This window comes from Scardinius erythrophthalmus, assembly GCF_964197995.2.
Source record: "Scardinius erythrophthalmus genome assembly, chromosome: 24".
NCBI lineage: Eukaryota > Metazoa > Chordata > Actinopteri > Cypriniformes > Leuciscidae > Scardinius > Scardinius erythrophthalmus.
The window spans coordinates 25,082,386-25,109,034 of NC_138244.1; the positions used below are offsets into that span (position 1 = coordinate 25,082,386).

The 26,649-nt window shown below is 40.4% G+C and overlaps 6 protein-coding genes across 6 annotated transcripts; 1 reads left to right on the forward strand and 5 right to left on the reverse strand.

The window, feature by feature from the left end:
- Nucleotides 1–4,839: 4,839 nt before the first annotated feature.
- On the reverse strand, nucleotides 4,840–5,151 carry LOC308684947 (histone H4; the record flags this gene model as incomplete). The annotated part of the gene is made up of 1 exon (XM_081356323.1): nucleotides 4,840–5,151. One exon carries the CDS (start codon nucleotides 5,149–5,151, stop codon nucleotides 4,840–4,842), a length of 312 nt encoding a protein of 103 aa, XP_081212449.1.
- A 1,023-nt stretch (nucleotides 5,152–6,174) lies between these two features.
- Nucleotides 6,175–6,585, reverse strand: LOC308684937 (histone H3.2-like; the record flags this gene model as incomplete). The annotated part of the gene is made up of 1 exon (XM_081356313.1): nucleotides 6,175–6,585. The coding sequence occupies one exon, from the start codon at nucleotides 6,583–6,585 to the stop codon at nucleotides 6,175–6,177; it is 411 nt and encodes a 136-aa protein (XP_081212439.1).
- A 723-nt stretch (nucleotides 6,586–7,308) lies between these two features.
- LOC308684940 (histone H2A-like) lies at nucleotides 7,309–7,779 on the reverse strand (the record flags this gene model as incomplete). The annotated part of the gene is made up of 1 exon (XM_081356316.1): nucleotides 7,309–7,779. The coding sequence occupies one exon, from the start codon at nucleotides 7,777–7,779 to the stop codon at nucleotides 7,393–7,395; it is 387 nt and encodes a 128-aa protein (XP_081212442.1). The 3' UTR covers nucleotides 7,309–7,392.
- Nucleotides 7,780–9,728: 1,949 nt separating this feature from the next.
- On the reverse strand, nucleotides 9,729–10,364 carry LOC308684934 (histone H1-like; the record flags this gene model as incomplete). Its single annotated transcript, XM_081356310.1, has 1 exon — nucleotides 9,729–10,364. One exon carries the CDS (start codon nucleotides 10,362–10,364, stop codon nucleotides 9,729–9,731), a length of 636 nt encoding a protein of 211 aa, XP_081212436.1.
- A 5,921-nt stretch (nucleotides 10,365–16,285) lies between these two features.
- LOC308684928 (piggyBac transposable element-derived protein 4-like) lies at nucleotides 16,286–19,525 on the reverse strand. Its single transcript, XM_081356303.1, has 3 exons — nucleotides 19,285–19,525; nucleotides 18,186–18,263; nucleotides 16,286–17,979 (listed from the first exon to the last, which is right to left on the reverse strand). The coding sequence occupies exons 1-3, from the start codon at nucleotides 19,440–19,442 to the stop codon at nucleotides 16,404–16,406; spliced, it is 1,812 nt and encodes a 603-aa protein (XP_081212429.1). The 5' UTR covers nucleotides 19,443–19,525; the 3' UTR covers nucleotides 16,286–16,403.
- Nucleotides 19,526–21,308: 1,783 nt separating this feature from the next.
- Nucleotides 21,309–25,288, forward strand: LOC308684930 (piggyBac transposable element-derived protein 4-like). The gene is made up of 3 exons (XM_081356305.1): nucleotides 21,309–21,436; nucleotides 23,336–23,413; nucleotides 23,618–25,288. Exons 1-3 carry the CDS (start codon nucleotides 21,312–21,314, stop codon nucleotides 25,191–25,193), a joined length of 1,779 nt encoding a protein of 592 aa, XP_081212431.1. The 5' UTR covers nucleotides 21,309–21,311; the 3' UTR covers nucleotides 25,194–25,288.
- Nucleotides 25,289–26,649: the final 1,361 nt, after the last annotated feature.

Here is a 26,649-nt window from a genome sequence, read left to right on the forward strand (position 1 = left end):
TTCCCACATTTACATCATTTCTATGTGAATGACGCGCTCTGCCGGTGGGTGTGGCCAGACCGGTGCTAAACAAGAACAGGAAAAAAAACCTTCAATTTTGTAATTTGGCTTAGCGTTATTTATTTCTGGATTTTAGATGTTTCTTCCCTATTTCGTCGGCTGTCTTGGTGAGTGCTTTCTTTGAGGGCAGATTTCACTGGTTCGGGAATGTTGATCTTCTTCTTTTGATATTTGCGGCAGACTAGATGACAAATCTTGTTGTCTCATAGTACTAGTACAGAGTAATGATTTTAATAAATAACTTAACAACAGTTCTGAGTACATGAGATTTATTTCTGCACGATGATATAAACAGTCCATTAGAGCATGGCACACAGTTTCTACTTCTCCACATATGCATCTGCCATCTGGATGTTTTCCAAGCATTGCCAGCCCATAATCCAATGCACATCTCAATCCTAAACCCTTATTTATGGAATGATTCACTGTTGACTGAATTGAAAAATAATGTCTGCCTTTATTTCCCTTTTCCCATTCTGTTTGCCATATTTTCATTAGTTCTTGCTGAAAAATATATTTACAATCAACCCTTCCATACATTACTTCCAATTGTACTTTATTTCTATGCACAGCTTTTTTTTGGCCATTTCATCAGCCTCTTCACTCCCTGAATTCACAGAGGATCTGATTCTGCAATGGATATTTATTTGAAGCTCATGTTAATTTCAAAAAGCTGGATTGTCTTCCTCTGATTGGCTAGGCTATATATGGTTTGAAGGTGATTCATTGGCTAGAAAGGCGGGCAGCACAGACGCATCTGCTCCATCAGCTTTAATTAGTATAATACATGCAAAATCAGACAAAGCAGATTTATTAATGGAAGTATATTTATTATTACACAGATTGAAAGAGGCTGGAATAGTGATGTATTTTTGTTGGGTACCAGCACATGTTGGGGTATCTGGTAATGAAGTTGCTGATAAACTAGCAAAAAAAGAAAGAAAAAGCAAAACATTTTTTTAAAGAAAAAGGTCATGCATAAGTGGCAAACTAGATGGGACTGTAGCAACACAGTGACACAGGGAAATTGTGTTATAGTATTACACCAGTTGAAAGTGTATGTCATGTGCTTTTTATATGTAGTAAATATAATATATATTGTGATACATTATTTAATCACTTAGAATTAAGAAAGAGGATATTTTAGAAAAAGGCAGGACATACAGCTATACAGAGCACTAATTAAATTCATATGACATGGGTCTTAGTCTACTCTAAAATATAATGTGTGGATAACAACCAGATTAAATTTCGAACACATCAACCATGTTAATTTGTCATTCAGGACCAGTCATTCAGTGGCGATAATGCTCCTAATGCGTTAATTGCCATTAAAACATGAAGAAGAAGCAGAACTCCCCCACAAGTTTCAGGGTCATAATCATAGACTGGTCATAATCCTTACTCTCTCTCATTCACATTTTGGTAAAGGTGTGACTTGTTTTTTCCCCCACAATGTTTCACCATCTTGCCTCATTTTAAAAGCAGCAACAGAATTCCTGTAGAAGTGTTATTAAATATCAAGTATTACTCAATGATATACGAACTCAACAAGACCCTTGGACATCAACCTCAGTTTGGAGTCATAAAAAAGAAATTTTATAAGTGACGGAAATTTACAGAAACAATTATTTTTATTTTGCAAAAAGTAACAGCTGTAAGGTCAACTGACTGAGTTGAATTAGGGTGTATTCACACCAGGAAAGTCCGATAGTTCACTTGCTTTGGTCCGGACCAAATAGAATGTTGATTTTTTTTTGTTTGGTACGGTTCGCTTTCACACTGTTCTTTTTGCAAGTGAACCAAAATGGGTAAACAAAACCACACGTGTGCTAAGGTCGTTCATTCATTGGACAGGAATTCTCAAGCAGGGAAAAGCAGGAAGTGCACAAACAGGCTCAGCATGGAGATATTTCGTTATGTAATATTTGTTATTTTACTGATTTGGTGTTATTCTCTACAAACGCAATATGACGAAACTATATGGTATAGATAAAAGCCCGCCCGCACTGACTTGGGTCTTTACATGCGCTTCGTGAGGCACGGCACACACACGCAAGGTCTCTCGCTCCCTCTCTCTGCCGTGCGCGCGCTCTTGCTCGCTCGCTTTAGACACCATTATGCCAAAATGTCCGTTTTGTTAAGTATCCTCATAAGAGCAGTCAAATAAAAAGACGCAGTTTTCTGCAGTTGGGTCGGTTCATGTTCACACCGTAAACGAACCGAACCAGAGTTCGTTTGGAACCGTACCGAGACCACCTCTTCAGCTGGGTCTCGGTTCGATTGTTTGGTCCGCACCCGAGTTCGATTGCTGTATTCACACCTGCCCAAAAGGTCCGCACCAAGGGGGGAAACGAACTAGAGTTCGATTCAATCTAACCAAACGAGGCAGGTGTGAATACTCTGAATGCGTTTATGTACTTATAACAAGTCAAGTAAAAAACAACAACTGTTAGAGTGGTGATGAACTGGGTATTTATTGAAAGCTCATTTCAGAGAGCTGATTGTCCTTCTCTGTTTTCATTGGTCAGAATTGGGCTGCTAAAGAGACTCATCCGCCAATTGAAAGCTTCTAAATTTGAAGAGAGAGCCTAAGTCCCTCCCCTTCCGGTTGACCACCATGGGACCTTATTTCGGAAAAAAATATTGTATGGTAGTCAATGGCGAGAGACAACAAATATTTTGATCTCGTTTTTCTATAGTCTTACTACGTTATAATAATCGTAACGTTACGCCGTCATGCCTGAGTGTTTTGTACCAGCTGCACACATACGAGCAACGGACGGTGACGTACATAGTGCGAGACGAGAGATGTAGTTCATTGAGCGATTTTCACATAAAACTTAATGTTACTCTTTTGTTTTATGACAAACTGCGACTTTCTTGACTTTCATAATTATCTTTTAAATTCACAAACATCATATGTGTAATTCACGGCACAGTTCAGACGGAATAAAAAGATAAGTTGTCTCTCGCCATTGACTACATTTTTTCCGAAATAGAGACAGAGCGCATTTAGGCCACGCCCACACCCAGGGGGAAAACAAACCAACCGTCCCCATTGACTTTGCATTGCGAGAGGCTGCCTCCTTGTCATTTCTTGCTTCTAACAAAAGACAGAAAAATGCCTAAAAGCTGATGTGTGACAAGGTGTACAGCAAACAAGCTAAGGAACCCAGAAATAAGTTTTCATAAGCTGTCGACCCCAAAAAACGAGCGTTTGAGGACATAAAAGTGGATACAGGCTGGAACGAATGGGTAAATTGTGGGATCCTGACACTCAGTATGCACTAAAAATACACTACGTGTGCAGTAAGTTAAACATTTGGTCACTGGTGAGTCAAATATCCAAATGTCTGTTTTATATATTATATTTCTGTAAGATAAACTATCCTGTGTTGCCGATTACGGTCTCCTCCAGCGGGCATACGTTAGTTCTCGGATGAGACACGTGACGCTCTGTCTCAACTGCCTGTATCCACTTTTATGTCCTAAACACTCGTTTTTTGGGGTCGACAGCTTATGAAAACTTATTTCTGGGTTCCTTAGCTTGTTTGCTGTACACCTTGTCACACATCAGCTTTTAGGCATTTTTCTGTCTTTTGTTAGAAGCAAGAAATGACAAGTAGGCAGCCTCTCGCAATGCAAAGTCAATGGGGACGGTTGGTTTGTTTTCCCCCTGGGTGGGCGTGGTCTTCAGATTATGACGCGTTGCGCTCTGTCTCTATAAGGTCCCATGAGCCGGAAGCGGAGGGGAGGGACTTAGGCTCTTTTCATTGGCGAACCGCAAGTAGCTTGACTGCACCACGTCACAACGCACGCCACGCGCCTCTTTGTCTGACTTTCCCGCTCATGAGGTGTCATGACCATAGACTGCAAAGGTCATGACACACAATCATGCCAGCAAAGTACTTTAAATGGACAATTGTAATTATGCAATGTTCTTACATAATATTGTGCACATTAAACTACACAAATAAAGTCCATCGAGATTCAGTTTGAGTCCCGGATTTTGGCAAGAAACCCCTTTTATGTGTTAGAACCAGTTTAACCTAAGAGTAAAATGGACCTCGGAGCAGGATTCCTACTTTACATTTCAAAATTCCACTTTTCCAGACTCAATTTTCCAAATCTCTCTGTAGATTTTCAGACCATAATTTAACACAACTGATTCATACAGCATTATTCAGCATATAGTACAGTCACCTGTAAATACTTAATTTTATTTTTTCTTCCATCAGTTTTCTCGAAGTAATAACATGTAGGTGCTTGCATGATGAGGAGAAACTTAAATACTTTATAACATAGAACTGTTACCTGTATACACCTCTGACATCAGTTTGATACAGTAAATGTGGTTTAATGTTTCAATCACAAAAAAACAAAGTACAATCCGATTTAGATGAGATATGTTGCTGGTTTGAGTGACATTGTATCATATTATTTTAGCGAAGTTCAAAAGAGTCGCTTTTAGTGCAATGAAAAAATGAATTCAGTCATTTTGACAATCACTAAACGTGTGACACGAGAACACCCTGCTCGTTTACGTTCCTAGAAACTCTAAATTATACATTGTAGAAAACTAAACAGGAGCAATAGTCCGGAAAAACAAGCTCCATAATTACGAAAATCAAATCTCCATACTCTGTGCAAGTCCTGCCTTGTGGTAACTAATTAATAGTTGACAGAATAAACAACTTAAAACATACTCTTTTTCAAAGTGTGTGTGGCTCTTAAAAGAGCCGTTGGGTTTGAGTACTTTCTCCTGTTTTCAGGCGTTTATCCGCCGAAGCCGTACAGGGTGCGTCCCTGTCTCTTCAGCGCGTACACAACATCCATGGCGGTGACAGTCTTTCTCTTGGCGTGCTCGGTGTAGGTGACGGCATCTCGGATCACGTTCTCCAGAAACACCTTCAACACTCCGCGGGTCTCCTCGTAGATCAGACCGGAGATGCGCTTGACGCCGCCGCGGCGAGCCAGACGACGAATGGCGGGTTTGGTGATTCCCTGGATGTTATCGCGCAAAACTTTACGGTGACGCTTAGCGCCTCCTTTCCCGAGTCCTTTACCGCCTTTACCTCTTCCAGACATGTTTCACTCGCTCTAGTCAAAAGATGACAGCAAATATACAATCACAGTTGCAAGGAGGCCTTTTATAGTTACTTACAGGACCTGATAGAAACCAACACAGCGTCACAAGGCGCAAAACGCCCCTCCCCTCAATATAGTTCCAGCACAAAACAATGTGGTTTAACCCAAACCATAATAAGATTTATTTAATTTGATGAAGAGGATGTTATAATATCATCATCATATAATATACAGAGATACTGAATGCTAATGAAATGTGCTAATCTAGAAGTACGGTATAGTACATTTTGTATTAGACAGTTCAGATATATTTGCAGAATATAAATGATTCCAGGCCTCAGTGGTTTAAACTGTATGTCTACCTTTAGCTGAACTTGCACCTGTATAAGAGTAATCTCTAAAGTTGGCATTGAATTTGCGCTAAAGGTTTCAAAACAGACCATGCCACTATTAGGGAGTATCTGGAAGAAAAGAGTTGAATGAAAAAAAACAACCACTGTAGTCTTGTTTGGGAAAACTGTTTGAAGATGAAACGAAGCTTTACCTGTAAATATGAAGATAGATTTCTAGCTCCGTTGAAACTATCCACAACAACATTGGAATCTGAGTGCAGTTTACATGTCAATCAATTGCGCATGATAGTTTTGTTAATTTCAATAATTGGTGTTTTATATATAATTTGTCCTAAAGGCCATTGTGTGATTCTCACCCTGTACAACTGACATCATTCAAGTAAAAAAATAATATAGATCTAGGCCTATACAAACATTAAAATACATAACAGCTTTTTTTTTTTTTTTTACATAAATATCATTCATATTTCTTTGTCTAAGTATTTTATAATTAGGGTTAGGATTATATTTAATTCTGATAGGGTAACTGATGATTTAGGGAACGGTGACCCAGAGAGTATTAATGTAATGCATTAACACAACTCATATTGAATTAAACTGGAAATGATCTCGTTCAGTGCAGTTTTGGTGGCTCTTAAAAGAGCCGTTGTGGGTTGACGCAGACGCGGGTTTAAGCGCGCTCTCCGCGGATGCGGCGGGCCAGCTGAATATCTTTGGGCATGATGGTGACCCTCTTGGCGTGGATGGCGCACAGGTTGGTGTCCTCGAACAGACCGACCAAATAAGCCTCGCTGGACTCCTGCAGGGCCATGACAGCAGAGCTCTGGAAGCGCAGGTCCGTCTTGAAGTCCTGAGCGATTTCTCTCACCAGCCGCTGGAAGGGCAGTTTGCGGATCAGCAGCTCGGTGGACTTCTGATAGCGGCGGATCTCCCGCAGAGCCACGGTCCCAGGCCGGTAGCGGTGAGGCTTCTTGACGCCGCCGGTGGCCGGAGCGCTCTTACGGGCGGCTTTAGTAGCGAGCTGCTTCCTCGGGGCTTTACCACCGGTGGATTTACGAGCGGTCTGCTTGGTTCTTGCCATTGCTACGGTCTTTCTCTTTGTTCTGCTTGCGCTGGAAAGAAATGCTGTTATACGTTATACACCCGCTTTTAAAGCATTGTACCGCCACGAGCTCTAGTGTCGCGAGGATGCAGACCTTGTGATTGGCTAATACGTGACGTCTGCGCATGAGTGCCAGCCAATGACTGCGCGTTTCCTCTTTTTCAAACAAGTGGAAGGTTTCCCGCTCGAGCTGCTTCTGTTCTGTTGAATACTTCATATACATCAAAAAGTGTGTATATATAACACCTCCCTGGTCTTTATACTGACAATGTTGTATTAAATTGTTCTGAAATACTCGCCTTAATTCCCAGTGATTGTGCAGATCTCGGATTAGATGATCACATTACAGTCTGTGTAAAAGCACTGCAGCGAGACACACTAGGGTTTCCATTCGCCCCGTAAAATAGGGAATCAAAGACCCAGAGTAATATTTACCAATTTATTTTACCATGAAGTCGATATGCATGTTGCTTTTTATTTTGAACAATTTATTAAAGTATTCAATACACTATCAGAGCTTGGTAGACCAACTATATGGGTTGGGTAACAAACACATTATTAGGGGATCATCATGTGCTTATGACAAACACGCAAATCTACGCCTGTAAGGATATTATAATCTTCAATGAAACAATCATATATTTTACTCTGGTTTGATGAGTCATTTCTCTCAACCAAACGCCTTTATGCGGTTTATAAATATTAAAGAGAAAACACTCTCTGTCAGATAAAATGGGCGGCTCTTAAAAGAGCCTTTTGGTCTAAATAAAACAAACTTGAGTCCACTTATTTAGATTTGGAGGGTTTCTCGGTCTTCTTGGGCAGGAGCACGGCCTGGATGTTGGGCAGCACGCCGCCCTGAGCGATGGTCACTCGGCCCAGAAGTTTGTTGAGCTCCTCGTCGTTGCGCACCGCCAGCTGCAGATGACGGGGGATGATGCGGGTCTTCTTGTTGTCCCGAGCGGCGTTTCCAGCCAGCTCCAGGATCTCAGCGGTCAGATACTCGAGCACCGCCGCCAGATAAACAGGAGCTCCGGCACCGACACGCTCGCCGTAGTTTCCTTTGCGCAGAAGCCTGTGAACACGGCCGACGGGGAACTGCAATCCCGCCCTAGAGGAGCGAGTCTTAGCCTTCGCTCTGGCTTTCCCACCGGTTTTGCCTCTTCCACTCATTGTTTTTAAATTAGTTATAAAAAACTTCACAGTCAAAAGTAAGTAACAGAATAAAATCCGCATGCTTCCACTCACTGGCTTTAAACGAGAGTGCCAGTCGCCGATTGGTTTAGAGTCTGTAAACATTTAAACCAATCACTGAACTTCTCTCCCCTTTCTAGCCTTTTTTTTCTAGGTATTAGTGTGTCACTGTTTGCACAAGTATTTGTAAGTGTGACTAATAAACAGAAGAGTTATATGAAATTTAAAGGGCACCTATTATGGAATTTTGAAATTTACCTTTCATGTAGTGTATTTCATAGATCTAAGTGAACAAAAACATCCTGCAAAGTTTGAAATATGAAAGTGCACCGTATATAAAGTTATTGTCTTTCAAAAGTAAGAGTCGACTCTGAGTCATTTTTATGAATCGTTAGAAGACCGAAGCTTTTTCTCTGACTAGATGACGTCAACTTGTCAAGTTATTTGAATACGATACGCCCACTTACTGCGCTCCAAGGCCAGGGAATACTTGAAAACATCACGGCGACGAGACGCTGTGTTCTGAAGCATTTGAAGACTAAGTGGCTACAATTCATATATGCAACTATACCACAGAAGTATAGTCCGAGCCTTGTGCTTTGTTCGCGCCATTTTGAAGACGATTGCTTTACCAACTTAAATGCAATCAAACTTGGATTCGCGAGCCGGCTGATATTGAAGGAAGGTTCAGTTCTAAGTGTATTTGCATCAGCTTCCTCCTCCGTATCACAACCTGTAAGTGTTATTAATAATTGTTGCTTTTATGTTTTATGTAGCATGCTTAATAATTATTTGGTTTGTTGTGTAAGCACCGTTTAGCTTCTAGGTCTTCAATGACAATTGTATTGAGATATGTGAAGTGTTTGTCGTTGTTTTCGGAGTTGTCTTAAAGAATAGAGTAATACCTCGTAACTGCATTTTTTTTTTTTTTTTGTAAAAACGTTATGTTTATGCCTCGGGCTAACACAAACAAAGACTGATTGTGCTTTTACAATATGAACTCTGGGCTATGCTCGCTAACATAAAATTAAATTCCTTATCTCATTTTAAATGTTTTACTACAAACTACAAAGCAGTGGACTATAATCATTATTATAACACATTTTAATTGATAAAAGCATCATTGTACTCCGTGTTAAACAATAAGTATTATCTCTGTAAACACTGCTAACATATCTTCGGACCAATCACCGCAGATTAGCGTCACGTAAAGGCGGGGTTTTGAAAAGTGATTCACTAAACGAATCATTTGAGAATCGCGGTCAAAACAGGTAAAAATAAATGCATATTATAAGAAAACTAAAGTCTTTTTTGTCATTGCATGCATGCAAAACTGTTGTTGGGGACTTCTAAAACAATATTAGGAACATTTTAAATGCTATAATAGGTGTTCTTTAAATGAGTACAAAAATGGATATTGTACTGTTCCTATTCCTATACACTGTATATTCTGAGCACACTGACCATCTGATACTGTACAGTATTATGTTCCTACTGCAATATTGGAGTTTTATCACTGTCCATATTGTTGGATGTGGGGTTGTTTGTATTGTATTATCACAATTCCTCAGCATAGTGTTGTGTGTATATTCTGTCTGTACCGTGTTGTATAACATGCCATTTCTGAACAGTTTGAACCCTCTTGTTTGTTTGTTTGTTTTTGGCCATTTACAATACATTTCTTATATAATAGGATTAAAATTAAAATTAAAATAATGGTTTAATAAAGTTTTTTTTTTTTAACTGGGTGTTTAGAATTGTTTGTTTAGAATGAAAGAGTCCAAGGGGTTAAAAGTCACATCTCTATTGAAAATTAATTTCACATTTCTATCGAAATGAACAGAAATCTTCAATATAAATAAGTTTTGCTCTAATTCAGATTAAGTGGGTGGCTCTTAAAAGAGCCGTTGAGGAACAAACAGTGAACTTTACTTCTTTTTGGGCGCTGCCTTTTTAGGCTTGGTGGCTTTAGGTTTTGCCACCTTAGGTTTAGCAGTCTTTGCCTTCTTGGGACTCTTGTCTGCTTTCTTAGCGGCTGCTGGTTTCTTTGCCTTCTTGGGGCTCTTCGTCGCCTTCTTAGGGGCTGTGGCGGCGAGTTTCTTGGCCTTCTTGGGCGACTTCTTAGCGGCGGGTTTCTTAGGCGATTTCTTGGCGGCGGGCTTCTTTGCCGCAGCGCTCTTGGGCTTCTTGGCAGCAGCGGGTTTCTTGACCGCGGTCTTCTTTGCTTTAGTAGCCGCTTTCTTCTTGGTCTCGACTTGCTGTTTGTTGAGCTTGAATGAGCCCGAGGCGCCGGTCCCTTTGACCTGCACCAGGGCGCCTTTGGTCACCAGGCTCTTGATGGCGATCTTGACACGAGAGTTGTTCTTCTCTACATCGTAGCCGCCAGCAGCGAGCGCTTTCTTCAGCGCGGCGAGAGACACGCCGCTCCTCTCCTTGGATGCGGACACAGCTTTGACGATGAGCTCGCCGACGCCTGGACCTGCTTTCTTGGCTTTCGCAGCGGACTTCTTCTTGGGCGCTTTGGCCGGGGCGGCAACAGCGGGTGCGGGTGCGGTTTCTGCCATTTCTCTCTGATTGGATCTACAGTTTTTAAAAGACTGTCTCTGGGGCCGGTTTCACAAAGATAGACTTTGACTATGGCTTAGACATAGTAGATAGTCAGACTTCAGATAGACATCTAAATCATACCGTTGCACAAAGCACTTAAGACTCTGACTATCTTAAGTAGGACTACACTGCAATGCATTCTGGGTAAAATAAGACACTTTTCAAAACAAAAAAACATGGCGGATCGAGTAAGCGCATTCAACCGCTCAGTGCAGTTTACCCCAGCAGAAAATATGTGTTTGTTGGAGGAGTATAAATGACGGAGTATGTTTTTATGTTTCCACTGTTCGATCGCGCCCGTGCCTCTCTCTCTGAAACACACACACACACACACACACACACACACACACATTCCAGCATTGCAATCTTGACTGCGTTGGTTATTATGCTGCGTTCACACCAAACGCGAATAGAGCGTCAAATCCGCCTCTATCGCGTCTAGTTCGACGCTTGAACATTTTGAATCCATTCGCGCGTCCAAAGCGAGCGTTTGAAGCGAAATAGACGGGTGTTCAGAGCTATGACTCCACTATGACTCTACTACTCCCTGTTGCGTGAGCGGTTTATTGCATTTCACGCATCGCCCGTGACGCTTGCCTCTGCTTGCGTCCACTGTTTAGACTATGAAAGGGAGCGCGTCGATCGTTGCTCGCGTTGACTACGTAACGGCCCTTACAGTTACAAGGACATTTTACTTGGGAATGTAGTAACAAGAAGAAATGTTTAAATTATGAGCCATTTTCCCTTTTCTTCTGGCTGTTTGTAATTACTGTTGGTTGCCAAGGTAACATAGAGTCTTAAACCTAAGTTAGCCTGGGGTAAGGTGTCTATTTTTTTTGGTCTAAATTAAGTCAGTCTTTATTTTTGTGAAACAGTCTAACTTGCATTAGACTAGTCTATGAGCAAATTTTAGACTAGTCTAACACTATAGACCAGTCTAAGGCCCCGATCACACCTTATGCGTTTTTTGCAGTGAGAGGCGCCTGTTTTCAATTGGTTTCCTATGGCAGCGAGCGTTCTGCGCGCTGTTTATGCGCCTGCTGCGCCTCGCGTTTTACCGCCTGCTGCGCCTCGCGTTTTTGAAGTTGAAAAAAAAGCAACTCCGAGCGGAAAAACCGCCCGACGTCATCGCGTTTTTTCCCACTGTCCAATCGAATGAAGTGAGAGGCGGGCCTTCCGTTTAAGTGATGAAAGCTACAGTTGCTTGAACGCCATGAAAGTGCGATGATAGAGGATAAACTTGTGGTGCTCTCGCGGGTTACCAGGAGCTTAACGACTTCACGAACCGTAACTACCACAATGTTAACAGAAAGTAAATAAAGGTAATAAAAGTCTGATTTGACGTTTACTTGACTGACAGGACAGCTGTTTAACTGGTTGCCTAGCAACATAAAAAACGCAGCGCACTGCTCGTCCTGTGTAGTACTGTGCACCTCGCGTTTTCGAACCTGAAAAACGCGTCAGGTGTGATCGGCCCCTAAAATAGCTTTGTGAAACCGGCCCCTGGTTTCTGCAATGACTGGCGCTCGCGCGGCGCTGCTCTCTTAAATAACACTTGAGAACCTTATAGACTCAACCTGCCCGCTCGGCGTCTATGCGCGTCCACGAACCCCTCATGCGTGTGTTTTCTTCTCTTACATTTGAGGCAAAACTGGAGCGGTAAAATAGTTAAGCACAGTCAAAACAAAGTGAACACCAAGCAGAGGTTCTGAGCTTTCATTTGAGACTAATATACGAGAAGAGGAAATGTTTATTTTGCCTTCATCAGATCAAATCCAAGGCGAGCATCAGGCACGGGGGAAAGCCGCGTGTGAATTTGATAAATTGTTTAAGTGGAAAAGTTGATAAAAAACCTGAACGCGTTTTCTTTATATTCAGCAAACAGTCTGAAGAGACTTTAATGAAATCAGCATCAGTGAGGGGCGTCAGGAGGCTTTCATACAGATGTTGTTTTGGGCAGCTTGAAGCACACGAACATCCGGAGACTCCGAGTCTCTCTGTGACTCTCATGTCTAGCCAGATGATCTGTCCATATAATAATAATAATAATAATAATAATAATAATAATAATAATAATAACATTAATCACAAAAATATATGTATACGCCTGATCACACAAGTGTTAATGTTTTAACTTGTTAAACACGTTTCCATAAGCTGATGTGCATATGAGTCATTCCAAGAAACTGGTATGATTTGAGTCCCTTTGACCTTTTTAAGTGTATTTTACATATTGGGTCACCAAAATCTATTTTTAAAAGCTTTTTGTATCAATTGAAATGTCTCCTTTAATAAAGTTTAAAAATAATGACATACATATTATCTTTATATTAGAAGCTTGTTTTTTTTTTTTTTAGTTGACACCACCTATTTTGTCCCTCATGGCCTTCTATGAAAGTGTACTTGGGATATGAATAATACAATTAGAAAAAAAGTCCATACATTTTGCCATTCCCATGAAGATCTATCTGTGCTTTTTAGCTGGTAATTTTTTTTTCTTTTTTTCCAAGTAAATTCAAGATTATTCATTAAAATCACATTATTTAGTTCCGTCCCTCAGTAACCCCGGTCCTTGCATGGGCTTCGTGAGGCACAATAGCACACACACACACGCAAGGTCTCTCGCTCCCTCTCTCTACACGTTCTTCCGGCCGGTGGACGTAGAATCCACAACTAGATCAATGAGAAGCCCTATGATTACAACGACCATCATTTGAAGTGTCACACAGTTCTGAAATTATCGTACATTATACGATTTTTTCCATTATTGATCGTACATCGTACAGAGGTCAAAATTATCGTACAAATACGATAATTATCGTACATCTGGCAACACTGTTCTGAAGTAAAGCTACCCTGGTAATCCAGAGTTCTTGCAAGAGTACCAGTTGAATTTGCTGAGCGAGTTACTCTGGTGTCAAGAAATGATGCTCATTAAATATGCCCCTCGATCTGAGCTGCACCAATCACATTGGGTTATCTGATATAGGCGGGCCAGAGGAGAGCTAAACAGATGACAGGCTTGATGTCTGACGCAGTACTTTGATGTCATTCACCGATCAGTCTGTGCAGCGCTGGTTCAAGTCAAACAAGCCTGACAACAGCGCTGTGATGTCGAAGTCATTAGTAAACATTGCTTTTGATCTAAAACAGGAACAGAAGATGCCACTCGAATCGTTCCTTTGCAAGAAAGACGTTTTTGCTGTTTTGCCGACCGGACACGGCAAGAGTCTAATCTACCAGTTAGCTCCGCTGGTAGCTAAGCGTATATGGGGTTTGTTGTGATTGGTCGTAGTGTTATCCAATTGCGTGCAGTGAGATTTTCAAATGCATACTTGGTGCCGCCCCTCCAGCTGGATTTCAATATAAATATATTTTATAATCATATTCAGAGAGCTCCCATAGTGTCCATAACGGGGTTGAAGACTAATAGTGCCCATATCTTAAAATAATAACCAATAATAATAGGGATTTGATGCCTGAGGTGGGAAAATATGTAATTAATGTTGTGGGGTGTTCAGAAAAGTAATAAAACGGTAAGCCAAGTCTCAGTCACAAATGAAAAAAGCCAGACCTTGTGAAGCGAAAAAGTCATTCAGTATGAAGGTCTTACTAACCAACGATCTTGAATTAACCAGAGTGAGGAAACAAGGAACCATCAATTTGAGTATTGAGAAGCACCCACAGTATAGTCCTGGAAGTTTTATCTATTTTAATATTTTATACAAACAATGTTGAAGTCACAAAACAATGCTGTAGTCACAGATTTAACAGTCAACACAATAGTTGTGTTTAACAGCAGAATTGCTGTGGTGAAAAACTACAGTACCCAAGATGTTGTACAGAAAAGTCCATTAATCAAAGTCGCCAAAAGCAAAATGCACCAAAAGAGCTCTTTAACTCCGCCCACTCCCATTTACCACTGTATCATGCAGTCAAGTTGGTCTCCTTACACTTTCAAAACACTGGAATATTTGTGTATACGGTATGCATATTTTGAAATAAACTTAAAATATATTGTTTTTAAATATATAAAATCAACATTTTAAAATTACTTTTATTTTTCTCTATCAGCATTTTTAATGCTGTTTACTAGGGGTGTAATGATACCCTCATGTCACGATTCGATACAAATCACGATACTGAACGATACAATATTATTGTGATACTCCAAGACATATGATATAAGGTAAAAACATTTTTTACTGTTGATTAAAATGCTAAATTTGGTATTACATTGTGGATGTAAATGAATATTCTTGGACTTGTTGCTGGAAACCCAATGCACATGACAATAATGACACCAGAATAAAAATATCCATGATTCTGAAGCTGAAATGTATTGATTGTTGATTTATTCTTGTTTGTTTTTTCATTGTGGCAAGTGTGTTGCCCTTAGACTTCATTGTAAATAGTGTAAATATGACTGTTTTCCTCCTGGTTAATTTTGATATTGGAGACATTAAATTGTCTTTAGGTGTGAATATGTGTATGCCCGTGTGTTTGCACTGTGATGGACTGGCCATCTGTCCGGGGTATTTCTCTCTTCTTGCCTGAGACACTGGCTACAGTTTGGAGAATGTATGTATGGCATTCAGGATTTCTAGAGTCATTTATAGTATATGAACTTCTCAGTCCAATTCTCTTATGTGTAGTCAGCCTATACACCGTATTCAGAGCAGCGCCATGACAGGTATGATAGCGAGGCTGTGAGGGATTGACGTTTCAGTAATAAAAAGCTCTAAATCTCCTATCACTCTTTTCCACAGCTCATGTTTGGAGTTTTTTGGTCTACTTAAATTTCTTGGACAGGTATTTTTGCAGTGTTTCTTCAGCAGAACAATAATAATAATAATAAAAAAAAAACATTAAATTCTAAAACAGTAAAACCCACTGAAGAGATGAATGTCTGTCCCTCACAGCCTGGCTTGCTTTTATTCCCATTAAAAATCAAAGATGCTGCTCTAAATCAGGTCTACTAAAAGCTTTCAGCAATCAGGCTCTATTACATTAACTCCTTATGGATGCAAAGCTACCACATTTAAGATCATCCAAAGGGAAGGTCTCTGGTTACAAAGCAGACCAATCAGTGCAGTAAAAAAAAGTGGTTGAACTTAAGAAATCTTAATAAAGGGGATGAAGTACTTCCTCAGTTTCCCAGTTTGCATAACTCTGTTTCTGTTTACCTGAGAAATTAGCCTATTCCCTGTAACACTGAAAGATGTCTGCAAAAACATCCTGAAAAATGCACTGAATTAAGAGTATTGTGACTTCTTATATAGGCTAATAATTAGATTTCAAAATCCACCCTTTTTCCTGTCTTCTCACACTCTTGTAGACTGGGTGACTGACAGCATTTCAACAGGTTTAAACTGGCAGGGAATTTTCTCCTCTTTGCCTTCCCATGAGGCAGAACAATGGGAAGATGTTCAATGGATTATGCTGGCAAAAGCAATGACAATTTTTTTTTTTTTAAAGAAAACTCCTTAAGAGAGAATAAATAGAGAGGTTACCCTTTCTGAATTTCTCAAAAAAAGTTCGAGGTCTAAAATCTCCCACCACGCATTAAATATTTAAAACCCCATAGAATCAGAGGTGTTCTTCGAATCCTGAAGATGTTGGACATGCCCTAACATTTGTGCTTATTTCAGCCATTTACACCATAAGGAAAATGGCTCACTACACTGCATTCAACCCAGACTGCATTTCAATAATAATGCTACTTTGATTTTCTGGTTTCATAAAAGCAGTGTGAAAGACAGTGCCAGTGGTCATAAATACTACATTCAGCACCTGGGGAAATATTGATCCCTTTCCCTAAAGGATCTATTAATATGAAAAAAGAAAAAAAAAGAAAAAAAGAAAAAGAAAGTCTCCTCATAATCACACACATTTTAAAATGTAGTTTATTTACAAAAAAAAAAAGTGTACAGTTTACTCAAACAAAAGAGGGTGTGTAATTTAAGGCATTGTTGTGCACCCAGGTTTGAACACACTCAATCATTGTTGTGCCATTCCTGGAAACAGTTCCTGTTCAACTGAAGACACAAATGAACATCACATGCCTGGCATTTCCATGGTGTTTGTTGCTTCTTGCCACGCACTGCTTTGCAATGCACACATATGCGACGACCAACAGTGGCAATTCTTCTGACATTGGAGGTCAGCTCAGCTCCTGGAACCGGCACATGGTCTTTACTGGTCTGTTCTGGATCTGCTTTCTCAGACACACCACAGAGCTCTCCAATAAGCTCTTCCATAAACGCCTTGTGCGTCATGTTGCCGAGTAGCTCCTTGTGCAATATGAAAGCGTTGGTGGCAGCAACGTCCAAGAAGTGTAGAAAGACTTTTCTGTACCACTTCATGGTGTTGTGCTGTGCAGTGTAGTACTGCAACAGCTGGTCGGACAGGTCAACACTTGTCATGTGCTGGTTGTAAGCGCTCACAGGCGCAGGACATGGCAAAGATTTTGTCCTCCGTGTCTCTTGTGCTTTCACTTGTCGTTGCACACGGTCTCCTGTATAGGCAGCATGGATGGTGGAGCAAACAGACACCTCTCGTTTGTCCATCCACTTCACGCACACAAGAGGCCCATCCCGAATCCACCGGATGGATCCCCTGCTGGACTTTTTGGTCAATGGATTAGATGCGCTCCGTGGGAAGTCCTTCCTATAGTCTCTGTAAGTCCCACAAGCACCAAACTTCATAGCAAGCAAGTCTGTTAAAAGCTTTGGACTTGTGTAGAAATCGTCCATGTACACATGGTACCCAGAGCCCAAAACTTTCTTGTCCAGAAGAGACATCACAGCATCATAAGAAAGCCCACGGCCTGTGGGAAAGATGTTCTTGCCCGTGTACACAGAGAGGTCCACAGTATATCCATTCGACGAGTCCGCCAGGACAAAAAACTTGAAGCCCAGCTTTGCTGGCTCGGCTTTCATGAATCTTCTCATTCCTGCATTTGCTCTGCGTGGCACCAGTCTTTCCTTCACAGCTAAATTTCTTCTGGGATGATAAAAGGTTTTGCACGCAAGACGGATGGTGTCCATGAGGGGTCTGAGCCTGAAGAGCTGGTCATGTTCAGCTGTTCCCCTCTTTTTGTCATTTTCCTTGTCTGCCTCTGGGTGACTTATGTGCAAATTCCATGATATGGTGCGGTATCGATCCCTAGACATGACTGTGGCGGGAAAGGGCACAGAGAAGAGACTGTCCTGCCGCCAGTAGTCAGCGATGGAGCTCATCTTCACCGAGGCCATATAGAAAACGAGCCCAATGTAGCGGTACAGCTCGCCAACACTGACATCTGTCCAACTGTATTTGCGACCCTTTGCGAGTGCCCTGGCAGCCTGAGCGTTTGTGTTGTGGCACAGATTTGACACGGCGCTCTCTGAGAAAAACAGTTTGAAAAGACTCATAGGAGAGTGCGAGTCAGCAAGACTCGACTGCGGCCCAGGTTCCCGAGCCGGCAGGAATCTCAGAGACTTTGGAGCCACATCGACATCAGTCTCTTTTCTCCATGACAGTGTCTTGGCTCTCTTTAAAACAGGAATCTGGTCACTGTCATTCTCACATCTGTGGGGGGGGGGAGAAAACAAAAGTGAGCATGTTGACAAAAGGATCACAACATTATCAGTTACTAATACTGATATATTGCCCACTCATTAAAAAGCTATTTACACATTCATCCATGCACATATACTTTGCTTAGATTAATTTTGATTACATGTACTATGAAATAATACGTCACTTGTAAAATGACGGGGTAAACGTGCACTTACACATTAAGATTCTCAACTGTGTTGAAAACTGAACGATGTTTGTGTCCTGTGTGAGGTCCACGTGAAGGAACCACATTCCTAAGAAAAGAAAAGGTACAAGCACAAATATTAGTAAACAATTAGCTTATGTTGTCCAAGGTGGCAAACGAGTGCATGCATAAGTGATAGACCCTTTTCACATTTCCGGGTTTCTCAGAAGAGAAAATCATCCTAGTCAGGTAAAATTCTAATGTGGTGAATGAGAGACTATATTACATATATATTTTGTTTTTAATTTGCTCAAATAACAATAGAACTTCACAAAAGCGTTTCCACAACTTTCAAAAAGAGTAAAATAAATGTAGAGCTTAATAACAGCAGTCGAGAAGAAAGATGTTAATCTCACTGTCACTCACAGTTTTATTTCAATTCTAACACTCGCAGTATTAGAAACTCTAATGTTTTGTAATTTGATGCAACGGTGATATATTACCATGTATAGTTATAAATGTGCATACATTTAAATAGAAATTATAATATTAATTATAATAAAACATACACTATGCAGGGTTTACGATGCTGCTCACTATTAAAACTAGTCATCACAGTCTGTGAAAAGGATCCATTGTTAATTAATGGATATACGTCACGCGCTTTATGGCTGTTGATGGGGCATCGTGTCGATGGGGCATCGTGTTGTGTCAATGCCCCATCAACAGCCATAAAGCGCGCGACTGTATATCCATTAATTAGCAATGGACCCTTTTCACAGACTGTGATGACTAGTTTTAATGGTGATCAGCTCGTGAATCCTGCATAGTGTATATTATAGCATTATTATCCTTAATAATAATAATAATTCTGTAATATTCAAAACAGTTAAACCTCAGCAGATGTTGGAGAACACAGTTAAACTCCGTTGCTAAATGTCTCTCTCGCTCTCCACATTAGAGTATAACAGATATACACTTGTTTTGTAAGACATTTAGATGTTCTAAAAGTCCACAGAACAACACATTTCACTCAGAATATTAGAAACTGGTAGATATATCATTTGGCCATATTGGTTTGAAACAGCTATATGCGACTCTAATAACTAAAATAAGAATAAACGGCTTACTCTTCAGAAAATGTGTCCTGCGCTGGCTCAAACTGATCCTCAAAATGCAGGCCTTCATCATCAACGTCTTCATCATCTTCTGACTCTGAGGAACAAGTCGATTCTTCCTCACTGTCTATGATCATCCGAAGAGCTTCCTCGTGTGCGTGACGTGCCATCTTCAGGAAAAGTCAATAAAGCCAAACAAAAGTTTGCCGCCAGTTTTATCCTGTTGATCGGGGGCGTTTCCCACATTTACGTCATTTCCATGTGAAAGACGCGCTCTGCCGGTGGGCGTGGCCAGACCGGCGCTAAACAAGAACAGGAAAAAAAAAACCTTCAACTTTGTAATTTGGCTTAACTTTATTTATTTAATGGATTTTAGATGTTTCTTCCCTATTTCGTTGGCCGTCTTGGTGAGCGCCTTCTTTGAGGGCAGATTTCACTGGTTCGGGAATGTTGATCTTCTTTTGATATTTGCGGCAGACTAGACGCTACAATGGCGTATTGCTGCCCTCCTCAGTTAATTTGAATAATTAATAGATTTAACAGATTATATCCTTATATATACAGTCCAGTCCAGTGCAAAAAGTTGATGACAAATCTTGTTGTCTCATAGTCCTTAGTACAGAGTAGTACAGAGTAATGATTTTAATAAATAACTAAACAACTTTCAATACTATGTCAATACTATAACACCATTTCCCTGTGTCACTGTGTTTCTACTGTCCCATTTAGTTTGCCACGTATGCATGACGTTTTTCTTAAAAAAATTGTTTTGCCTCTTTTTTTCCCATAGGTACTTTAACATCCACCTCTCTCTTGTCTAGTGTTTCTTTTCTCTTTTTTTTTTTTTTTTTTTTTTTGCTAGTTTATCAGCAACTTCATTACCAGATACCCCAACATGTGCTGGTACCCAACAAAAATACATCACTATTCCAGCCTCTTTCAATCTGTGTAATAATAAATATACTTACATTAATAAATCTGCTTTGTCTGATTTCGCATGTATTATACTAATTAAAGCTGATGGAGCAGATGCGTCTGTGCTGCCCGCCTTTCTAGCCAATGAATCACCTTCAAACCATATATAGCCAATCAGAGAAAGACAATCCAGCTTTTTGAAATTAACATGAGCTTCAAATAAATATCCAGCCAGAATCAGATCCTCTGTGAATTCAGGGAGTGAAGAGGCTGATAAAATGGCCAAAAAAAGCTGTACATAGAAATAAAGTACAATTGGAAGTAATGTATGGAAGGGTTGATTGTAAATATATTTTTCAGCAAGAACTAATGAAAATATGGCAAACAGAATGGGAAAAGGGAAATAAAGGCAGACATTATTTTTCTATTCAGTCAACAGTGAATCATTCCATAAATAAGGGTTTAGGATTGAGATGTGCATTGGATTATGGGCTGGCAATGGTTGGAAAACATCCAGATGGCAGATGCATATGTGGAGAAGTAGAAACTGTGTGCCATGCTCTAATGGACTGTTTATATCATCGTGCAGAAATAAATCTCATGTACTCAGAACTGTTGTTTAGTTATTTATTAAAATCATTACTCTGTACTAAGTACTATGAGACAACAAGATTTGTCATCAACTTTTTGCACTGGACTGGACTATAAGGATATATAATCTGTTAAATCTATTAATTCTTCAAATGAACTGAGGAGGGCAGCAATACGCCATTGTAGCGTCTAGTCTGCCGCAAATATCAAAAGAAGAAGATCAACATTCCCGAACCAGTAAAATCTGCCCTCAAAGAAAGCACTCACCAAGACAGCCGACGAAATATGGAAGAAACATCTAAAATCCATAAATAAATAAAGTTAAGCCAAATTACAAAGTTGAAGGGGGTTTTCCTGTTCTTGTTTAGCGCCGGTCTGGCCACGCCCACCGGCAGAGCGCGTCATTCACATGGAAATGACGTAAATGTGGGAAACGCCCCCGATCAACAGGATAAAACTGGCGGCAAACTTTTGTTTGGTTTTATTGACTTTTCCTGAAGATGGCACGTCACGCACACGAGGAAGCTCTTCGGATGATCATAGACAGTGAGGAAGAATCGACTTGTTCCTCAGAGTCAGAAGATGATGAAGACGTTGATGATGAACGCCTGCATTTTGAGGATCAGTTTGAGCCAGCGCAGGACACATTTTCTGAAGAGTAAGCCGTTTATTCTTATTTTAGTTATTAGAGTCGCATATAGCTGTTTCAAACCAATATGGCCAGATGATATCTACCAGTTTCTAATATTCTGAGTGAAATGTGTTGTTCTGTGGACTTTTAGAACATCTAAATGTCTTACAAAACAAGTGTATACCTGTTATACTCTGTGGAGAGCGAGAGAGACATTTAACAACGGAGCTTAGCTGTGTTCTCCAACATCTGCTGAGGTTTAACTGTTTTGAATATTACAGAATTATTATTATTAAGGATAATAATAATTATTATTATTATTATTAAGGATAATAATACTATATTGTACACTATGCAGGATTCACGAGCTGATCACCATTAAAACTAGTCATCACAGTCTGTGAAAAGGGTCCATTGCTAATTAATGGATATACAGTCGCGCGCTTTATGGCTGTTGATGGGGCATTGACACAATACGATGCCCCATCAACACGATGCCCCATCAACAGCCATAAAGCGCGTGACGTATATCCATTAATTAGCAATGGATCCTTTTCACAGACTGTGATGACTAGTTTTAATAGTGAGCAGCATCGTAAACCCTGCATAGTGTATGTTTTATTATTATTAATATTATAATTTCTATTTAAATGTATGCACATTAATAACTATATGGTAATATATCACCGTTGCATCAAATTACAAAACAGAGTGTTTCTAATACTGCGAGTGTAAAGGCCCTTTCACACCGGATGCGTAACGAAAAAGCGAATAGTTCGTGTGCGAATAGTTCGCATCAAAACCATTCACATCAGCCGCGACGCGAATTTGCGACGTCTGTGACGTTCAGAGAGCTTCAACATTCCAAAACTTTCGCGCGAATCGCGCCGACAGCTGAGAAAACATGGACACTTCATCATCATCATCATCATCATCATCATCCAGTCATAGTCATAGCATCCAGTGAAGACGAGCTTTTCATTTTATTTAAAAGACCGAAAAGAAGGTTTTGGGTGCACCCAATCGTACAGAACAGAAAGTCTGAAGGGGAGTATGCTTATGTGCAGTTTTTTTTTTTTTTTTTGCGTCTTCAACAGTGCGTTTTGTAATGTAACTACACATTACATGTAACACACGAAGTAAGTTAAAAATCATTCGACTAGAAATATCACACAAAGAATGTATAGTATAGCCTACTAAAAGCAGCCCTAAATAGTCTCACTGCATTTTGTTACGTGTTCAAAGTAAACACGGTCTCTGTCTCTATCTTTGACGATAATAGTGTTAGCTTTCTATCCCAAATGTAGTTTGGCCTGCTAGCCTACACAGCACAGGACTATCACACAACACACTCACAGTCGTGATAACCGGTTGGTTGGGAATGCTACGCCACACATTGTCTTTCAAATCGTTGTCCTTGTAGTATGTGAATTGGCTGAAGCCTATTCTGTCGCCGCAAAAGTAAAAAAAAAATCGACATCGAAGCGAAAAAAATAAAAGTCTTTTTTCGCCTCAGCACATTCGCGTTCGGTGTGGAAGCGCTCATTACACAAACAGCTGATCAAAAAATAAACCCATCGCGCGAATTATTCGTGCGTCAAAATCGCGTCCAGTGTGAAAGGGCCTTAACATCTTTCTTCTCGACTGCTGTTATTAAGCTCTACATTTATTTTACTCTTTTTGAAAGTTGTGAAAACACTTTTGTGAAGTTCTATTGTTATTTGAGCAAATTAAAAACAAAATATATATGTAATATAGTCTCTCATTCACCACATTAGAATTTTACCCGACTAGGATGATTTTCTCTTCTGAGAATCCCGGAAATGTGAAAAGGGTCTATCACTTATGCATGCACTCGTTTGCCACCTTGGACAACATAAGCTAATTGTTTACTAATATTTGTGCTTGTACCTTTTCTTTTCTTAGGAATGTGGTTCCTTCACGTGGACCTCACACAGGACACAAACATCGTTCAGTTTTCAACACAGTTGAGAATCTTAATGTGTAAGTGCACGTTTACCCCGCCATTTTACAAGTGACGTATTATTTCACAGTACATGTAATCAAAATTAATCTAAGCAAAGTATATGTGCATGGATGAATGTGTAAATAGCTTTTTAATGAGTGGGCAATATATCAGTATTAGTAACTGATAATGTTGTGATCCTTTTGTCAACATGCTCACTTTTGTTTTCTCCCCCCCCACAGATGTGAGAATGACAGTGACCAGATTCCTGTTTTAAAGAGAGCCAAAACACTGTCATGGAGAAAAGAGACTGATGTCGATGTGGCTCCAAAGTCTCTGAGATTCCTGCCGGCTCGGGAACCTGGGCCGCAGTCGAGTCTTGCTGACTCGCACTCTCCTATGAGTCTTTTCAAACTGTTTTTCTCAGAGAGCGCCGTGTCAAATCTGTGCCACAACACAAACGCTCAGGCTGCCAGGGCACTCGCAAAGGGTCGCAAATACAGTTGGACAGATGTCAGTGTTGGCGAGCTGTACCACTACATTGGGCTCGTTTTCTATATGGCCTCGGTGAAGATGAGCTCCATCGCTGACTACTGGCGGCAGGACAGTCTCTTCTCTGTGCCCTTTCCCGCCACAGTCATGTCTAGGGATCGATACCGCACCATATCATGGAATTTGCACATAAGTCACCCAGAGGCAGACAAGGAAAATGACAAAAAGAGGGGAACAGCTGAACATGACCAGCTCTTCAGGCTCAGACCCCTCATGGACACCATCCGTCTTGCGTGCAAAACCTTTTATCATCCCAGAAGAAATTTAGCTGTGAAGGAAAGACTGGTGCCACGCAGAGCAAATGCAGGAATGAGAAGATTCATGAAAGCCGAGCCAGCAAAGCTGGGCTTCAAGTTTTTTGTCCTGGCGGACTCGTCGAATGGATATACTGTGGACCTCTCTGTGTACACGGGCAAGAACATCTTTCCCACAGGCCGTGGGCTTTCTTATGATGCTGTGATGTCTCTTCTGGACAAGAAAGTTTTGGGCTCTGGGTACCATGTGTACATGGACGATTTCTACACAAGTCCAAAGCTCTTAACAGACTTGCTTGCTATGAAGTTTGGTGCTTGTGGGACTTACAGAGACTATAGGAAGGACTTCCCACGGAGCGCATCTAATCCATTGACCAAAAAGTCCAGCAGGGGATCCATCCGGTGGATTCGGGATGGGCCTCTTGTGTGCGTGAAGTGGATGGACAAACAAGAGGTGTCTGTTTGTTCCACCATCCATGCTGCCTATACAGGAGACCGTGTGCAACGACAAGTGAAAGCACAAGAGACACGGAGGACAAAATCTTTGCCATGTCCTGCGCCTGTGAGCGCTTACAACCAGCACATGACAAGTGTTGACCCGTCCGACCAGCTGTTGCAGTACTACACTGCACAGCACAACACCATGAAGTGGTACAGAAAAGTCTTTCTACACTTCTTGGACGTTGCTGCCACCAACGCTTTCATATTGCACAAGGAGCTACTCGGCAACATGACGCACAAGGCGTTTATGGAAGAGCTTATTGGAGAGCTCTGTGGTGTGTCTGAGAAAGCAGATCCAGAACAGACCAGTAAAGACCATGTGCCGGTTCCAGGAGCTGAGCTGACCTCCAATGTCAGAAGAATTGCCACTGTTGGTCGTCGCATATGTGTGCATTGCAAAGCAGTGCGTGGCAAGAAGCAACAAACACCATGGAAATGCCAGGCATGTGATGTTCATTTGTGTCTTCAGTTGAACAGGAACTGTTTCCAGGAATGGCACAACAATGATTGAGTGTGTTCAAACCTGGGTGCACAACAATGCCTTCAATTACACACCCTCTTTTGTTTGCGTAAACTGTACACTTTTTTTGTAAATAAACTACATTTAAAAATGTGTGTGATTATGAGGAGAGGTTTTTTTTTTTTTTATATTAATAGATCCTTTAGGGAAGGGATCAATATTTCCTCAGTGCCAGTGGTCATAAATACTGCATTCAGCACCTGTCTTTCACACTGCTTTTATGAAACCAGAAAATCAAAGTAGCATTATTATTGAAATGCAGTCTGGGTTGAATGCAGTGTAGTGAGCCATTTTCCTTATGGTGTAAATAGCTGAAATAAGCACAAATGTTAGGGCATGTCCAACATCTTCAGGATTCGAAGAACACCTCTGATTCTATGGGGTTTTAAATATTAAAGGGGGGGTGAAACACTCATTTTCAGTCAATCTCGTTACCTATAGAGTAATATTGCATCCTTCAAATCTCCAAAAAGAGATTTGATTTTGATTTTTTTTAACTGGGGGGGACCAAGCTGTCAGCAAATGATTTAAACTCAATTTGTTATTTTGACCCATTGGGGGATTCTTATTTGAAATCATGGATAAACAACAATGAACAAAGGTAAACAAAGGCCTACCTGATCACCACTAGCAATGCATGATCAGACTGTTATTTGACTAGTATGCCAATCACCCACCAAAACTTCATGTCTTCAGCAAAGTATGTTTTATTTAAACTTTTGCATACAAAGCATAAACTTGCATAAACTCAGCATACAAAGTCTATCATTATGAATTCTACTGTCTCTCCTTCCTCATGCTGTCTTTACAGTGGCTGCCCTCCTGCAGATCCTCACTTGACTGACTAGGGCCTGCCTTACTGTCATCAGAAATTGCCTGCAGTCCAGGAGGACAACATTTTAAATCTTATAATTTCAGTTAACCCTCTATACCTCTATAGAATTTCACAACAATGTGAAATACAACATATTCCTGAGAATTAATGGCTAAAACTACTATTTCAAATGTCTAAGAATAACTCAAAATTTTAAATTTTGCAAAAGTTTGTTGCAATTTATAGATTAGAAATATCTTTCAAACGATGTATGACATATTAAGAAATGTTTTTTATAGCCCATAATTTAAGAATCTATATCCTCCGTTGCTCTGTACAATAAAAAACATGCTTTCCTGCTATAAGAGGATGTCAAAAGTTTATGTAGGCCTTTATTTGTTGTTTGCATAAACCTTGCACCACACAAATTTACTTATTATAATTATTTTTATAGTGGCTTACACGACAGTGAACATACCTCAGTCAATTTATACAGTACAATGGTTTAAATGATAAGATAAAACATTATTTCCTGACGAAGATAAATTGTTTGATTTATCCAACCATTCTTTTTGTGAACCATTCTTTCATTATTTGCCTCTGTCCACTCACCTAAATGCATAGTTATGGTCT

Coding starts and splice junctions, on each gene's coding strand:
- LOC308684928 (XM_081356303.1), bottom strand. CDS start 19,442: ATGGCACGTCACGCACACGAGGAAGCTCTTCGGATGATCATAGACAGT. Junction 18,264..19,284: donor CAGGACACATTTTCTGAAGA/GTAAGCCGTTTA, acceptor TTCTTTTCTTAG/GAATGTGGTTCCTTCACGTG. Junction 17,980..18,185: donor ACAGTTGAGAATCTTAATGT/GTAAGTGCACGT, acceptor CCCCCCCCACAG/ATGTGAGAATGACAGTGACC.
- LOC308684930 (XM_081356305.1), top strand. CDS start 21,312: ATGATCATAGACAGTGAGGAAGAATCGACTTGTTCCTCAGAGTCAGAA. Junction 21,437..23,335: donor CAGGACACATTTTCTGAAGA/GTAAGCCGTTTA, acceptor TTCTTTTCTTAG/GAATGTGGTTCCTTCACGTG. Junction 23,414..23,617: donor ACAGTTGAGAATCTTAATGT/GTAAGTGCACGT, acceptor CCCCCCCCACAG/ATGTGAGAATGACAGTGACC.